This window comes from Myripristis murdjan, chromosome 16 (assembly GCF_902150065.1).
Source record: "Myripristis murdjan chromosome 16, fMyrMur1.1, whole genome shotgun sequence".
NCBI classification, from domain to species: domain Eukaryota; kingdom Metazoa; phylum Chordata; class Actinopteri; order Holocentriformes; family Holocentridae; genus Myripristis; species Myripristis murdjan.
Genome location: NC_043995.1, coordinates 19,403,633 through 19,422,024, shown reverse-complemented (window position 1 = coordinate 19,422,024; position 18,392 = coordinate 19,403,633). Strand labels below are relative to the sequence as shown.

Genomic DNA, 18,392 nt, shown 5'->3' with positions numbered 1-18,392 from the left:
CATGGGAAATTAATGATCAGGACCTCCAGGAAGTGAGCTAATGAGTCCTCGTGCCACACACACACACAACACACACACAAGGAAAGAGATAGAGATAGAAAGAGAGAAAGGCGGGGGTCTTCCATAAAGGAATTAGCCAAACGTGCAGTTGCAGCTAATAACACCGACCTAGCCATGTAACTCTGTCTGGATGAGTGATGGTCCGAGCATAATAGCAGGGTTTGAAATGACACACACGCACACACGCACACACACACACACACACACACACACACACAGAGGGAATCAGGTAATTAGACAGGACCACCAGTGGCTTTCACTCATGGAGGTGCGGTGATTACTGTCACTACACTCTCCCCTGGGGTGGCTGACAACAACCGGAGAATTAATACATACCTACAACCCTACTGCCACACACACACACACACAGACACACACACACACACACACACACCAAGCAGGCAAATGAAGATGAACTAAATTGGGATCTTGCAGACAACAATCAAAGGGGTGGCGGGGCCTCCTGCTGTGTGATTACAGCATGTTGTACCTCAGTGCACCAGTTTTCCATGTGAAGTCCATGGCAAGTTGTCCTATTTGGAGCAACACATGGTTTAATCACTCTAAGACGAGCCGCTCGTGTGTTCGCTGTGATAGAAGCAGGTTTGTGGCATAGATTGTGGAGGAGCAGGCTCTCTCTGTCTCTGGCTGTTGGCCAGCTCAAATCCCTGAGCCAGCTTAGACAGTTTGGATTGGGAAGAGGGATTACAAAACACTATTGACAGCATCTGCTGAGGAGCCCTTGAGCAAACATCCAGCAGGTGCAGTGGAGCTACAAGAGCAGAAGCCTGCAGGTGCGACTGTCTAGGCAACTGTATCGCCTGGACAAAATAAAAGTTAGAAAAGTAATTCCCAGATCAGTCATTTCAGTCGGGAGAAGAGCGGACGGAAGTGGGTCAGATGCTTTCTTGAATAACTGGAACAGGCTGCCTACTCACACCAGTCGGCGCACCTCACAAGGAAAAACTATGCACTATTATCACCACACCCTTCTGCTCTGATTGGTCCAAAGTTTCCCCGGCACCGCCCTCGTCCCATGTGGATCCGCCCTGCCGGAGCTCCGCACAGCCTGTTGCTGCCAAACCAGATGGCACCTCTCAATTGATTATCTAACCCTATCAGTGTATGCACAATCCTGACCTTTAAACTCAGATTTGGACTTTATTTTTTAAATTCCTTTTTTTTTTTTTTCCTCAGTGACGACATCCCATCCCAGCAGCATCATGCGGAACCTGGACCAACTTTTCACTGTGGAAGTTAATACGTTTCATTCTGCAGCCTGGGGCAATTAACTTTTTTTGTTGTTGTTGTTTGAGCGACTTTACTCCATTTATTTTGAGGCATCATGCAGAAATTAATGCTGACAACGTAAAGAGGTTGTATCCGCTCACTTGACGGAGGAACTTTTGGGATCCTGGAAGTTGCTGCACCGGGAGCCCCTTACCTGTCACCGACCTTCACACCACTCCCACCCGGTGCTGGCTGAGCCTCCCCGCCGCCCTCAGGCAGCAGTGATGGGGTCTCTGTGGACACCGGGAGCTATCAGTGCATGGAAAGCCACACTGTTCCTCTTCAACATCATATCCACTGCCATGGCCAAAAGACACGTCGTCTACTGGAACTCTACAAACACAAGGTGAGGAAAGTGGTGGGCACAGCGGTGTGTGGTGACGCTCTTTTTTTCCGGGACAAAGGGAGACAGTCGCTCGTGTATTTCTCTGTCCTGAGCTCAATCTCACTACCAGGCAAAAGACTGTGGTGCATGATAACGTTTAGAGAGCGAAAATTCTTGCATTTCATAAATCAGTGGGGAAAATTGCTCAGCACAGGACAAACGCAGCTGGTCTGAACTTGCACCCCGTGTTCTCACACGTACTATTGCGCAAAGACAACAATAATTCCTACTAAATGACTCAGGCTTAAGCTGGGTTAAAGAATCTCTGCTATGCTGTGGTTTACGCACATGTTTGCCTGATTGAAGGATGGTGCATGACAGGTATGATTGCTTCAAACCTGCCCTAACTCAAAAGCTATCAGACCTGTCTGTTACTCAGAGAAGGAGGTCAGAGCTGTGGGTATACACAGGAGTGATAGGCCGGTGTGAGTCTGAGAGGCCTGATGTCACCTTCCCCTTCCCAGTTATCTCTGTCATAATGACTACACACTAACCCTGGCTTTCACCAATCCACTGAGTTTTGCGGTTAGTGATTAGGCTACTTATAGAAGACCAGAAGTAAGGGTTTCTTCCTAAGTGTTTGTTCTGAATAGTGCCCTAGATAGCTTTCTGCGAACACAGGTGTATATTAAAGTCTAAAGTGCTGCTGTGCGTAAGCGAATGTGTAGTCGGGTAATGGGAAGGTGTGTGTGTTTGTGTGTGTGTGTAATGGGTTGATTGGGGCTATTAGCAAGGCAGAGTGAGGCTCACCTGCTGATCCAGGTGTTCCAGTCTTGTTAATTGAGGGGTTGAGTTGGGAGAGCTGCAGGGGCAGTAGGGCGACTGTCCAAAAAACCACATCCGCCATTCACTCACCCACTTATTTAGAAGCCCTGGCTGTCTGTGAAGCCTGATTCCCTAAATATTCACTCAGATGAATGGCCTTAATAGCCATTGGCCGTGGAGACCTCTTTGTCACTCACAATTTGGCCTAGTGTTTTACATAGATGCAGAAAATGTGACAGAAATATATTACGCCAGGGACTTGATTTCCCCCAGGGCTCCATTGGCAGATCTGCGGGACTCATCCTGTGTTGAGTTAGCCGAGGTTAAATCCAGTGTGTCCAGGCGCGTAAAGCCCAGTCCTGTAATTGGGAGCCACCAGAATTGTGCTGGGGTGGAACACTGTGAGGATTAGGAAGCACCTTCTTGTTCCCTGGAGATTCAGGGATGAATGGTCACAGCCTGTGGCAGGGCCACACAGTCGGCTGCAACACCACACAATCACAATGCCATCAGCATCACGGCGGAGGGTAACCCACTGTGGCAGAGAATCGCTCTCATCAGCAACACCACCCAATCACAAAGCTATCAGTGAAGCCGCGATGCTGCACCCGGCCCGCAATCCCTTGGGTTGACCACTGGGGCTCTCACTCATTCCTCCACTCCTCCCTCTCTGTGTTTTCCTGTGTCTCCTCTCCTCTCTTCTTCTCTCCTCTCCTTTCCACACTCTTCATTACCTCCCTTGCTTCATCCTTTTCATTTTTTTCTGCACTCCCCCATCCTCTCCCCACCTTTCTTTCACAACTCCCTCCTGCCCAGTGATGGATATTGGCTGTGTGATTAGTTGAGGTTCAGTCATTTTCCCATACCATATTTTCCATTAGGTGCCAGCCAGCAAGCCAGGTTGTCCTGAGGCCCATAAATGTAGCCAGGCGAGGGGAGCGGAGCACGGGGGACTGGAGGGCGATGCGTTTGTTGGCACGACGCTGCACTGCAGGTTCCAGGCACTTCTAGCCGGTCATTGTGCAGAGGGCACTCTTGATCACAAAATAATCACTGTGGTTTCTGTTTGTATTTGTCCTCAGTTTTATAACTGTTTTATATTGTGCTATAATTCATAGGTCTGAAAAATTATTTTAAAAAAGTTGGCATTGCTTTTATTTTTTTGGTGAGTGTAACCTCTAAAGTTTACAAGGAGAGGGGATATTTGTTCCATCCATTATCAGAGGCTTTGATCCTAGCGCTCCCTAGATTTTTGCCTGCAAATTTTGGTGATTACTTGTGCTAACTGCAGGTTGCTCTCTTTAAGAGTGACAGCTGAATGCCTAAAATGTAATTCAAATCCAAAGACTTGTGTGGGCTCATGTTTATTATTTATTATGCCTGCATTATTCCTGCCTTCTCTGACACTGACAAAACCACCAAAGAGGAGGAATGTCTGACACTCCTGTGCATAAAAGGCTTAGCAAGTATATAATATCAATGTAGCTGCAGAGCACACAGCCTCTCCTTAATGTGGATGACAGAGGACATTCACTGGCCGTCACCTTTCCTTCGACATCTAGATTTATGGTTTTAATGAAGCAGGGGCAGTGAAGTGGAGACTGAGGGGGGCCTCGTTGCTCTGTTCTTTGCTGGTTAATATGGCTGTAACAAAGGCTCAGTCAAACACTTTAACTGGCACACATTTAGCACCCTCCAGATTGAAAAATGGAACTCTGAAATGAAAGTGATAGACTGACTGCAGGGTCAGTGTTGAACATCTCAGAGTCCAATACACCGGGCCACTTTCTTTGTGGGGCTGAATCGCTTCGATTGCCCTGTTTTATGATTTTATGAACAGAGTTTATGATTGTTCTGATTTTATAACCGTGTTCCTCCCAGAGCTATAGCTCCTTATTAGAAGAGAAATTATGTTACACTTTGTGGAATAGATAAAGGTTAATAAAAGATTGCAAAACATAATGTGTGTGTGTGTGTTCAAATGTACTCAGCGCCCATCAAAGTGACAAGCTCAAACTGATTTATGGGTATACTCAGACCCCTCCCATTTGGCATGGTTTACTTTAGAACCTGTTGGACCAAACCAGATTATCACCCAGTTGACCAGCCCTACTCTCTGCTACGGTGCTGTCTACATTCCTCCTCATAAACACACTGAGGTCAGGTCGTTTACTTGGAGCACCCAAAACCTTCAGAGCAGAATTACCTTTTTGCAAGAGATGGCATGATGGCATGAAAGAGGCTTTTAACATCTATAGGGCTGCTCATAAATTTGTAACGGGAGTAAATGTCACCCGAACCTCGGCTTTAAATCAAGCGCTCCATTTCCATGTCCTCTGTCTTACCCTTGGTCTTGGCTCACACCTCTCTTTTTGCTCTCTCCCTCTTCCCCCCGTCGTGAGTGAGCGGAGCCAAACTTGTTGCAACAGTTCCTCTGGTTTTAGAGCTCAAACTTCAGACTCTCTGTTTCCTCGCTACATCTCTTTCCCCATTCTGTCTCCCTGCCTCCCACAGAATGGCGGACCAGCAGGGTTTTAATTGGAGATAACAGTGTTTACCATTTACATGCATTTACAACATTTACAACAGGACTACTTCAACTCATTTCCCTTACATATGCCTCTCTCGCTGGCACGTCTCCTCTCTTGCTGACGCTCTGTCTCTCTCTCTCTCTCTCTCTCGCTCGTGCAATCAGTGTTTGCAAGTAACTCACTCAGCAAGTTTGGACGCGGGACTTATAGCAGCATGTGTAACAATACCATAAGTCCAGACAGCTCCTCTCTCTCTCTCCCTCTCTGATGACGGCTGAGGGTGAGGTGCAAGCCAGTGAAGCATGTTTAAATGGTGCGCTAGGAGATGAATATTTGTATTGGTTTTCTGTATCTTTATTGAAAGCACCCCTCATAAGTCTTCCGTGTAATCTCTGCTCTGTTTATGCATCATTTCCCTCTGTGTGCACTCATGAATGATCGCGCGTAAATACCAAAGTAAATCACATTCCGCATACCTTACCATCACTCACACACTTGCACGCGCGCGCACACACACACACATGCACACACACGCACACGTGTAGGGAAGCAGATGCAGATTCGCACATAGACACAAATCCGCAGCTGCACATACAATATACAGTGAAATGAAAGCCGACGGTGGTTGTAATTGTGTCTTGTCAGGGGAGATGATTGCACCTCTAAACTGATGTTTTTTTTTTTTTTTTTTACCCTCCAGTCTCTGTGTCTATTGCTCCTCTGCCATGTGTGTGCATGTAAATGAACGTGTTTCTCTCGCTCTGTGTTATATCTCAGTCTGTGTCTGTCTCTGTGCTAATCTCTGTCTTCCCCTGGTAAATGATTAACATGGAGAACCTGGCTGAACTATAATCAACAAACCCACAGTGAGGTAATTACCACTTTATTCCCTGTCCTGCTAACAATGCAATCTCTCTCTCTCCCTCTGTCCCTCTCTCTCTTTCTCTGTCTCTCTGTCCCTCTCTCTCTCTCTCTCTCTCTCTGTCCCTCTCTCTCATTCCCCACATCTAGAATCTAGATCTATCACTGTCCCTCTGTATACTATCTATGTCAATGCCTATTGTCTCACATGCTGCTGTGCAAAGTGTTGTGGTCCTATGTAGATCCTTGAGATGTGTTTGTGTGTGTGTGTGCTTGTGATTGTGTACCTTGTCTGCCTTTTGTAAATGTGCTTTGTCTGTTTGTTTGTGGTATTGAGTGCATTATCTGGAAGTAAACTGTGGATGAGTTAGCCTGTGTACATTCAAGCTTCTTCATCTCTGGAGGAAAACAATGTGTGGCAGTGATTTTTAGTGATTTTGTGCGCCTGCGAATTGACGTTTGCTGCCATTGTGTTTGGTTGAAGTTCATTTCAGAGGAACAATGGCCCTGCCAAAGGTTTGTGTGTGTGTGTGTGTGTGTGTGTGTGTGTGCGCATGTGTGTGCGTGTGTGTGTGATTGAGTGCAAGAGTATGTGTGCTTGCTGTTCTTTTGGAACTGACCTGTTGGGTTTGTGTTAAAAGGAAGTCTTTGTTTCCTTGAGCAGCGATGGAGTGTGATAAAGTTCAGACTGGAAAAACAAAACCCAGAAATCCACCAGGATACCCAACCCTATTAAAACACTCACACTTATGATTCATTTGCGAGCTCGAATAAGAACAATGTTTTTTACTGCTACACAGAAGTCTGTTCCGCTCACAGCAAGGAGTGAGAGTGGCTCTTACTGGAAAAATCCTCACCTCCAGCCATTGGTGTGTGTCTGTGGGAACATTTACCAACCGCTGTGTTGGCTTCTCATCTAAATAGGTCATTGTTTTGTTTCCACTTGCTACTTCATTTAGGTGTGACTGAAGTGTTAGTGGGAAAAAGGTGTGTTGTTGCCTTTAGATGCTTGGTTTTGTAGAAGGAGCGGTATTGTGCAACCACGTCTCTTGCGCTAAAATGTCATGTGGCCTCATTCTGTGTGCCATTTCAGGTTTGGTGTGGATTTCTGCAAAAGTAGGCATAGGTCAGAATTGACACTGTTAGGTTTTTTTGTGTGTGCTCAGGCATGCGTGAAATCAGTAATCCTCGATTTTACTAAGAAAGAGAGGCGCCTTAGATCGGTGTTACATTACACCTTACAATAAAATCTTATATAAACATGTTGCGCACAGAAATAATCCTTGCTGCAATTGAAGTGAAAGCAGCTGAGGTACACACACACACAGACACACACACACACAGACATGCAAACACGTGCAGACACACGCACACAGTCAGTCAGACTCTTTCTCTGTCAAACACACTGTGTTGAAAATGAGGTTTGGGCAGAGGCCTAGCAGTGAGGATGTCTGTATTAAAATGGATCAGATAGTCACAGTGCTGCTTGGAGCCGTCGGAGCAGACATGGTGTACAAGCATGAAAGGACGGCCGCTCTCTCCTCCTGGTCAGGATATTTAGTCAATCGATACCAATTTAACACCCAGATATTATCGCCAGCTTCTCGCATTATCACTAGGCTGCATATGGACCCATCTCTTTCCCAATTTCTCTCGTTTTCTCTCCCCACGCCGCCCCGTTTCTCTGTGTACACACATACATCAATATTAGGTTCTATTAAGCTGTAATAAGTTGTATTATATGAATGTCTCCAAGTGGGGTGTAACAGCTGTGGAATGAAATGAGGTTCAGTGTTGTCTGCCTCTTGGTTGGCACAATGCTGCCTGGCTTTGGCACAAAATGGCTGCTGCACCGTATGCGTGTGGAGAGATCCATGGTGGTTAGAGGCTGTTGATGAGGGCTGTGCAGGAGTGCATTCATTCATGCAACACAATGAACTGGTATTGTTGGGTGATTCGGGCCAGCTAAGTATTTCTTGCCACACAAAACAGCATTTAAATCGTGTTGTAACAATAGCTAAGCTTAAAAAATGTGGGAAAACGCTGTATCAACTTAAGCTTGACCAAAATAATGCAATCCACTTATTGCATTGTTAACCACTATGTGCATCTCTCAGAATTCCCCCTTTCTCACTCTCCCTCTCTCGCTCTCTCTCCCCCCTCTCTCTCTCTCTCTCTCTCACACACACACACACACACACACACACACACACATATGCACACTCCACACAGTGCTCTCTCACTCATCTCAGAAATCCTGCCAAGAGGCGACCAGGGAATTCCTTGAGACAGAAATTGAATTAGTATTGACCCAGGCAGAGCAAAAGGCTGTAGCAGGAACCTGGATTATTGTACCATGCGAGGCCCTCAATGCCAGCAGAGCACAGAGACGTGTTTGCCACTGTGCCACGGCTCTGCAAAGGTGTTTAAAACCCACCAGTTTCACTTTACAAATCTGAAAAAAAGCACTTTCTTTTCTTTTTCTTTTTTTTTTTTTTTTTTTTTTTTTTTACCCCATTCGCATTCCCGCCACAATTCTAAAACATATCATATCATCAACAGTACAATCGTCGCTATGGCAACTATCATTTTTATTACATTGCCAAGAAATTGCACGAGGTGTATGTGATGTGTAACTATTTGTTGACTCTTTTTTTTTTTTTTTTTTTTTTTGTGAGTGAAACCTAAGATTCTGTTCCCGTAAAAGAAGCTGTCTGTTAATTGATTTAAAAATCCAGTTTTTCAGTTTTTAGGAAAAATCTCTAAATGGCCTCAAAAATCTTTAAAAATTGGATTTGCAGCTGACCATCGCGTAGCAGTTCTGCAGCCCGGAGATGATCAATAGGTTGCAAAATAACAATACAATACTTAATAATTATTGGGGTTGGCGCATTCCGAAAACAATGTCCTCATTTATTTATTTATTTAGAATTAGTTTAGCTTTAGTCTGTATTAAATGACGCCCAATATCAATGGGTATAGACGGCAACTCGTGGAATGCTTTATTTTAAATTACAGAGAGGTGGCGAAGTGTCTCCTGAAAATTCACAGGTGTAGAATAACCACATGGGCATGTAGAAATGGTTTTCAGTGACATTTATTAAAATTTGATGTTGCAGGCGTAGTGTAAACCTGCGTGACATGGCTTCGTAATAATAATAACATGGTCTGGCATTTTCTCGTTGAAAGGCACGAGACGAAACAAAAATGCTCTGTATCACTGCTGACGAAATCATATGAATTCTATTACAGCTTTGCACTCAGCGGAGGAAATGGAACAAGCCATAAATAGTAAAAAGCTTAGCCAAAGAGAATACACCAGATGCATTCTCACTTTTTGCTTCCGTAAGCCATTATCTATGACCCGTCTGCCTGTCTCCCCTCAGTTATTAGTTTTTTTCTTGTGCGGGTCATGTGTTCGCTGTCTGTCCTGTGAGCTTGCATACATGTTGGAGATGCCACGTGCGTGTTTCAGTAAAGGTCACTGCGGTGCGTCTCGGTATGATGATGTGGAGGAGAGATAGGAGCGGCCGTCTTCACACCAGAACAAACTTTATGGACTAATAAACCTCCTCCCAGAAAGCACAGCTCCCTTACACTTTATCTAGCCACAACAAAGGGACAGTTCGATAACACCACTTCAACATGTGTGTGTTTAGGGGGTGTGTACTCGTGCTTTGGGGTGGGCATCTTTTGTGAATTGCACCTTTATAGCCATTCTGCTTATCAGAATTGCCTTCTCGGAGTTGTGAAAAGGCTTCAGAAATGCTTTTTGCTCGCGATATTCCCTGTTTGATAGTCTGTCCTAAAAAACACCTTTTATCCTGTACTTTTTGATTCCTGCTCAAGTGGAGGAGATGGATCACATGACAAATCTTGCACAATGTAGATATTTTGGATCCTGGAGTGCTCTATGTTTTTTTATTATTATTTTTTTTTTCAGAGATTTTTTATACAGCGGAACAAAAACTAATATTATTTTGGCATTGCCTCCCAGAAGTATGGCAGCACAGCCTACTTTCTAGCCCCCAATGATGTGAAACACACATTCTTCTTCTCTTTTTCTTTCCCTGTGTCACACACACCACATGCATACGCACGCGCGTGCGCACACACACACACACACTCTCCCTCTCTGTTTCTCTTTCTCTTCATCCCCCAGAGATGGTAAAAACATTAGACCTGCAGTGGAGGGAGCGAGGGATGGAGAATGCGTTAAGGAGAGGATGGTAGGGAAAGAGTCAACAGATTTCAAGTCCCAAAACAGCACGGGAAGGCCCCAAGGGATAGAGGGATGAGGTGAGAGGGAGAGAAGGAGAGAGGGAAGAAAGGATGTCAGCAGGTATTACTATCACTGTCACAAGGAAGCGTGAGGAGCCCCCCCGCACCCCACCCTTCCCTGCTGCCAACACGCGCGCCCACACGCACACGTACACACACACTCCATCACACACACTCGCATACAGGTGTGGTGAAGACGCGTGCACACACCACCACCACCACTACCATCACCCTCTGCCTCCATACACTCTCACACACATGGCTGCCTGGACTCTGGGGAGAGCCAGAGTAGGAATCACACCCCATTTAGAACTGACACTGCTCTCTCGTTTGTGTGAGTGTGTGTGTCACCGCTGTGTGTGCGATGAGTAAGCAGGCTTATGCTGGATGTAGTTATGCATGTTGTGTGTTGACGGCAGTGTGCACTTTTTTTTTTTTTTTTCTCCACGGCACTGTACCTGTGCAAAGGGGCTTCTTGGACAAAATATGAAAGGAATGCCCTCTCATATACTTATTCAAACATCAGTCTTATGCAGCGCAGGAGCACAAATGTTTTGAGGCTTACAGTGAGATGATGAGATATAGCACTGGTATGTGTGGGAGAGCATATTTGGATGTGTTATTTTTGTAGCAATAACCAGTACCACATGATTTTCGGGTTTGCAGTAATGCGCAGCTTGATCCCTCTCTCTTGGTGCTCTGGCTGCTATTTTTTTTTTCTCTCTGCCTTGACTTGTTCTTTTCGCTGCCTTTCACTCTCTTTCTCAACATTTTGTTCCAATCAAATCCTTTATTTATGAGTTAAAGGAATGCAGACTTTCCTCCAGATATGTTCTTTGATCAACCTACTGATGTGCGGCTAGAGGATGGTATCAGTTTCACCCCTATATATTCACAATTTATTGCACAAGTGCATGCCATGTTAGCTGAAACCATCTACGATAAACACAGAGTCTGCTGAAATACATTGCGCTGAGTATGGAGCTATATTAGACTAACACCAGCGCTAATGATCTTTCCATACTGCTAGCTGATTAAACTCAGTATTGTCAAACAGTTTGAATCATTTTATTGTATTGATTTGTTATTTTGTATTCAGATTTCACCTATTTCAAATGAACTGGTTTCTGTCACCATACAAAAGTATGTTTTGTTATATTCATCCAGAATGATCAGCTGGTTGTCATTCACAGTCCAAAAGCATCCAGAGTTGTAGTGCTATTTTGTGCTGAATGGAAAAGGGGGAAATAGCCGTGTCCTGAATCTCCATAGCTATGGCCTTGTAGCAGGAGAACTCATGAATCTCATTGCTCTCCTATTCAACTGGAAATGGAGTTCTTGTACGCACCACGCTTCTCAAAACACAAGAGCAGACGCTCCTGTGTTTATGATTGTGGAATTAATCTGTGCACTTCTAACATACCCAATGACAAATGCCTTGTCACGAAAGTCAAAAAAAAAATCCCTTACTCACTGCATATTTTTTAAATTAAGGAGGTTCCCTGGTTTATTTCCTTTCAGAACAGAAAATTGCTCTGAGCGGTGTTATACTTCATCAAAGTTACGTATTCGATGCCGAAATAAGTTGTATTTTTTTTCCTCGTGTGTTACGTTATTTGCTTCCTAACTTTGTAGCGGATTTACAGTGGACTCAACAGGGTTTGTGCTTGTATTATCGAAGAAACACACACATGCACCTGCACTGACATATGCCTCCTGTATGTTAATACAGTAATTTGGGGTTATTACTTTAAGTAGTAGCTCGTCATTTTTAATCCTGAAATAATCAGATAATCCCAGTCCAGTCCCAGGCTGTTGTGGCACTCAGTGAGACAGGCGTCTACACACACACACCCCAATCCTTCCTCCTTCCTCCTAAAGCCCCCTCTCCCTCCCTCCCTCCCTCCTTCCTTCTCTCTTATTGTGTCTAACCCCTTCAGCAGTGTTGCGGAACCAAACTAGCCTTTCTAAGAAATCAGGGGCATCCAGCTGCGAAGCTGGCGATGCCATCACATCCCAAATGTGGATGGTTCATGTTATTTCAAATGATCAAAGTCACTGATTATCCCTGGAAAAATGTGTTTTATTTAACGTCACTGAATGTGTATGTATGTGTGATGCATGTAGGTAGGGTTATTCGTTATTAATTTTGATAATCAACACAATTTATAAAACTCTTTGGTTTGGTTCAAGCTCCTTAACGTGAGTGTCACCTAATCGGGTTGTTAGACATTGATATAAATGTGTTTCTACATGTGTGTGTTTAAGGGTGGCGTGTGGTGTTAAGGGGGGGGGGTATGTGCGTGACTAGAGCAGGACAAAGCTGGCTGCCTTGAGGGGGAATAGGGGAGACCATTCCATACCCCTGATGCACAGAGCGATATGAATCTTAACCATTCTGACGGACAAAGATGGAGAGAGACAGAGAGGCATGGATAGGCTGCGAGAGAGCGAGAGGGAGAGGGAAGGGGCAGTTTAGACTCCAGGGATTCCAAAGCAGTGACCGTGAAAGTGCTTAGATAAACAGAGAGAAAGAAGGAGAGGGAGGGAGGAGGAGGGGGGAGGCGAAAAGAGAGAGTGAGGAGGGGTGTAGATGGAGCGACGGAGGAAAAGAGAAGAGTAGGAGAAGGTGAAGACACGTTGACAGGGGAAGGAAATGAGACCCACTGTAGATGGGGTGAGAGAAGGCGACCAGGAATGAAACCAAGCAAAGAAGTTTTTAAATAAGTTCACCGAAAGTCAAAGGGACTGAAAGGGGCCAGCTCACTCTATTTGCTCCTTCCGTGCCTCTCCAGTCTTTGCTCTCCATCTTCTCCTTTCCTCTCCCTCTATCTGCATAAATAATTCAATCCTGTTGGATGTATTGCAGCAGGATCCTACTGTAGTTGTCTTGACATGTCTTAACTGTGTGTGTGCGTGCGTGTGTGTGTGTGAGTGTGTGAATGAGTGAGTGAGTGCAGAAGGGCTTCCAGAGCCCAGGCCAACTGCCCATTTCTCCACTAACAACTGCCAAGGCACCAGAGAGGAAGAAGAAAGAGAAAGCACACCTGGGATGGGTATTATTTGCCGCCCATCCAGCACTGATCTTCACATCAGGGGAAGAGCGAGACAGTGAGAGAGCAACAAAGAGGAAGAGAAAGGAGAAAAAAAAGAAGAGAGGGAGAGACAAAGAGTAGAACAGGAAGGAAAGAGCGTCTACCCCATCAGAAGTGTGACCCACTTAGTAAATGATGGATTCTCAAAGCCAAGTCTGATTTATTGGTTGTGTGTATTTGCTTAGCGAGCTCTCTTTTCACTATGGTGAAGAGTGTATCTGAGTGAGTGTGTGTGTGTGTATGTGTGCTTTTAGGGGGTGTTGCTCGCATGTACTCCTTAACCCACTTACACAGGTGGGCCTTGCTGAAAGACCTGAGACACAGATAAGTGTAGTTAAGTATAGGTAATATAACAGATGAGAGTGTAGACCCTATACTGTTAACTTGAGGGATTCCTTAAAGATGAGTGTACTTTTTAAAAACAAAGTACTTTACTTACAATCACATACAGCGTAATTTAACTTGAAATGAACAGATTTCATCAAGATGACACAGCAAAATGCAAGAATAATAAAAAAAAACGATCGCGCGCGTATCTGAAAGAAGTGTTCAAGAAGTGATTTAAGAAACGACACTGGTTTTGTGAGACTTGTACCTTCTCGCAGCAGGTCCAAAACCCAAGAGCGTGAACAAGTTAGTGCCGATACATAGACAAATGATGTTGGCACAGCATCAGGCTAGCTGACACATTGTAGCAATGCACTTTGATAGATTTCATAAATGTTTTCCTAGCATGACTTTTTTTTTTTTGTTTTTTTTTTTGTTTAAATCCACCCATCACAGCCCTCACCGCCGTCTCCTCGCTCCATCTCTGTCAGCGTCTGAGCAGTGAGGTACTGTAGCTATATTCAGGTTCATATATTCAGGCTTGGCACCAGTACACATCAGCCCTGTATTTACACTGCCGCTCCATTTAGACTGCAGAAACATGGAGAGCACTCATTACTCTGAGGTTTAGGGTGCTGTACGGAGGGATGCAGGGGAAAAAGATGGATGGAAGGATGGATGGGTGGGGCATAGGCTTGGCACCAGTCCCAGCTTGGGATTGGTTGTTGTCCTGGCAACGGCACGTCTGACCTTATTTGCCCCCCCCCCCCCCCACCCCCCACCCCCCCTGCACACCCTCTCCGAACACGCACTCCACTCCCGCCGACGCACACTTCTTCTGCCAGAAAGCACACTCGCTTCCTCCGTTACCCTTCTCCATGTGTGAATGCGAACACTGAATTCTTCTTACAAGTCTGGCCACCTCCGCACGGTGCAGGTGAGCAAGTCAATACTGTTAGCTTCTGCTGTGCTAGTGGGCGGTAGTGAGGCAGTGTTTTGGCATGGTGTGTTTGATGGAGCAGCAACAAAATGAGCCATTCAAGAATTCGGGACTGTCCATTTCTGTTGCGGACAGGACAGTCATTTCATAGCAATAGGAAGCTTACTCAAAGAGCAAACTAGCCCACACACGGAGAGCTGTGCCTGTGTGTGACAGCAGCCCGCTGCCGAGAGGAGCGACAGCGTCCACAGGCCTGCAGCCGTATCAAACTGGTTCCAATGGACTGGTTTCCATACTGATGGCTTCTGTGGGCACGAGTCACACAATTCTCCTCAGCTCTCAGGGTCATAGCTATACATCCTGTTCTGCTGCTCTGCTGAGTCCCACAGAATGGACACACATGCGTGCACACACAAATACACACACACACACACACACACACACACAGTACCACTGAGGCCCTAACAGGCAGAAAATAGGGTCTGTTCTGTCTTTGCTTGAGGCTTAGAATCTTCAGGGCCTGAAGCCGCAGGTGTGTGGACATGTGTCTGTGTCTGTGTGTGTGTGTGTGTGTTTGTGTGTTTTATCTGTGTCTGTAAATTGATAGGGGATGTGGGTCCATGAGGCAGCCTGCTGATCCACACACTCTGAATGTGAAGTGGAGTGGTCTGTGCCTTCTGGTCATTTAGTGCAGCCTGCAGGGTAAGAGAGGTGCAACCAATCGCTTCATCTAGTTTATGGACATACACCCACCGCCACACTCACCCACATTCATGCACTGAATTCATATCAATGCACGAGGCCTTCTGCATTTTGTGTGTGTGTGTGTCTGTGTGCACTCATGCATGTACTCATTGTTGCACCTGTATCCTTATAAAGACCAAGGATTGAAAGATGAGGAAAATCCTCCAAAGTGTGAACATTGTAAGATTGGCTTGGGTTACAGTGAAGGTCAAGGTCCATGGAAGGGTCTCACATGTATCTCTGTGTGTGTGTGTTTGTGTGTGTATGTGTGTGTACATCTGTTGAACTATTCAAGGATTTACCGAAAGAAATCACAAAACCCAGTGGATGGAAGAAAAGAAAGACAAAACGAAGGGAAAATTCATTCCAGACATACTCCACATATTTGTAGATGAAAAGTCACAGGCCAGAAGGGAAAAGGTCCAGTGTGGAGGAGAGATATGCTTCCTGCTAACCTTGAAGGTTAGCAGGAAGCATATCTTTTACATACACACACACACACACATGGACACACACACACACACACAGGCATACCAAACAGGAAAGAGTAGATAAGAGCAACAGCTTGTTTCCCTTAAATCCCTCTTTCCTTTTCGTGAGGAGGGCCTGATCATGATCATGGCTCATGGTTTGAGGACTCAGAGGAAATCACTGAGAATTTGGAGAGGCGGGGCTCGGGGCATCTCGGGGGGTAGAGGGATTTTTGGGCCAGCTGGGCAGGCAGGGTGGTGGGGGGCCCCAGATGGTCAGAGGTGGGGGGTAAAGTCCTTGTTTGTGCGCATTGAGGGGAGTAAGCACCAGGTTAGACACAACATTGGCGTTTGGACACAGCATGGCTTTGTGTGGGCGGGGAGGGGCAGCGGTTAATGGAAGGGGGTGGCGGGGGTTGTCTTAATACGGGTCCATTTTACAAACATACTCTCCATCGTGAAAGATGAAGTTGGAGAGAGAAATAGTTGAGAAGGGAGTGGATGAAGAAAAAGGAGTCGAAGCACTGTACAGTTTTGGAAGCAGTGCAATGACGAGTAGGTATAAGTGTCAGAATCTCTCTCTCTCACCTCGCTCTCTGAGTCTCATGGGTGCGCTAGTACAGTTGTGTGATTTTTTTTTTTTTTTGGCTCTGATCATGGGGATAGCCTGTGGAGCAAGAGGTCACCAAAGCTATGGAGACCTTCAGGAAAGAATGTTCTGTCTCTTTTGTTCTCTGCCTCGTTCCCTCTCTCCTCCTGTCCTCCTGTCTGCAGGGTCTCTTTGTTCACTTCTCCCACTTTTCCATCAGTTTCTCAATTCCTCCCTACACTTCTGCTCTTCCTAGAAGGGCGTCTATGAAGACTAGTTTTATTCAGCTGCCCAGTATCCTGATTTTTGTGTGGCTTTTCAGATGAAAACAGAGCTGAGTTACGGTATGCACCCATACAAGAAACCTCCACTTATTTGTTTTCCTTTGGTGGTCTTCATGTTGAGGCTACGCACCATTGTCCCTCCTCCAGTCAAATCTGGGTCGAATAGTATTTCCAAATAATTCTTAGCACGTGGGGAATACTAAATTGGTGGTGTTTTGCACAGATGACAATACAACCAGAGCCAGAGTGCTAAAACAATCAGAGGATAGTATCTGAAAGTTAATTTAGTGCAGTTTATTGAGATTTATGACTCACCCAACACCTACTCATTTGTTCCTATGCGGTAAAACCCCACCCATCTGGTTCTCCAAGTAAATTGAAATAAACAATACCATTTGACCAAGGCATTCTTGTAGCGCGCCAAAGGCATTCCCAGAGCACCGCGCCGTAGAGGCTGTAGCTGTGGCATGCTATGCCCAGCCAAGGCAGAGCGGCCACAGCATGCTGTGTCCAGTCAGGATAGTGACCAGAGTTAGCGGTTGCCCTGCTGTGATTGGCCACGGAAGAACTAGGGCTCCACCAAGCCTTTCGGCCTCCCACAGCCACTGAGAGAAGGCAGCGCTGGTGTTTACTTTGGACTGATTAGCCTCCCTTACATGCAACACGTTAAATGACATTCTGTATGTAATTCTGCATTAATTTGGCATGCATCGTGTAGCGTAAGCATGCTATTAGCATTTTCATTGTAGTAGAATATTCTTATCCACTATACTGATTATGTATACTACTTGTATAAGCGCCCCAGTGTATTGCGTATGCATAGTATGTAGCAGCTCATGTGGTAGAGTATCTATTCTGTATTCCTGAAGCCGTGTTGTGGGATTGTTGCTCCTTTAATTATTCTCTCATATTAAAGGATCAAAGGTCTCTGCCACAGTCAACCCCCTGCTTTTCATTATAACTACACACACATATACACAGTAGCATGTGTACGCTACTGTATGTGAGAGTGAGTGTGTGTGCGCGCGTGTGTGCACGTGTGTGCACATGCACATTAACATGGATACTCGCATACATATCTTGAGGACATCAGTTACGTTCAGTTTTGAATTTGAATCTGATTTGCTGTAATTGTAAAAGGAATACATTTTGGCCTTGTTAAGTTTCCCATTGAAGAGCCCAGCATGTTATTTTTAATTCGGCTCCTCAGTGAGATTTTTCTTTATCAGCCAAGAGCTTGCACCAAACCTCAGGAGGGTGTCACTGATCACCCTCTGGCCTGGGGGACGGAGTATTTTTTTTTTTATTCTTGAACCCGTTTCATGTTTACACGCCTGTGTATGTGATGTGTTTGTGCAGTTTTGTGTACGTGTGTGCATGTGCACGCACATATCCATTCATGCGTGCTTAAACATACATGAGTGCGAGTGAGTGCGTGCTGCTGCTGCCTTGCCCTCTACCCTGCTTCAGTGTCGGACCAAACCAAGCCTCATCCCTGCTTCTCTTGCTGATAGGCTGCTCTGGCGCTCTGTTCTTTGACACCCACTGCTCCGCAATGCTCCCATGATGCCCTGTGCTGTCACTGCTCTGCTGCATGGTGGCTGGCAGGAGGGGAGGATGCCGAGTGTAATTAGGGCGTACCCAAGCCTACCAGGGCCAGAGAGAGGGAAAAGAGGAAGAGAAGAGAAAGAGGGCTGACAGTTTGACATCAGTGGAGCACACCTTCTCTGTAATTGCCAGCGTGCATATGGTGCAGGCCGAGGTTGGAGG

At 45.6% G+C, this 18,392-nt stretch overlaps 1 protein-coding gene across 1 annotated transcript in view; it reads left to right on the top strand.

The window, feature by feature from the left end:
* The first annotated feature begins 1,144 nt into the window (after positions 1 to 1,144).
* Positions 1,145 to 18,392, top strand: part of efna4 (ephrin A4) — a 33,601-nt gene continuing 16,353 nt past the window's right edge. Inside the window, exon 1 of the mRNA XM_030072722.1 lies at positions 1,145 to 1,696. Coding sequence (XP_029928582.1) covers positions 1,575 to 1,696 — 122 coding nt within the window. The 5' untranslated portion in view covers positions 1,145 to 1,574. The remainder of the gene's footprint in view (positions 1,697 to 18,392) is intronic.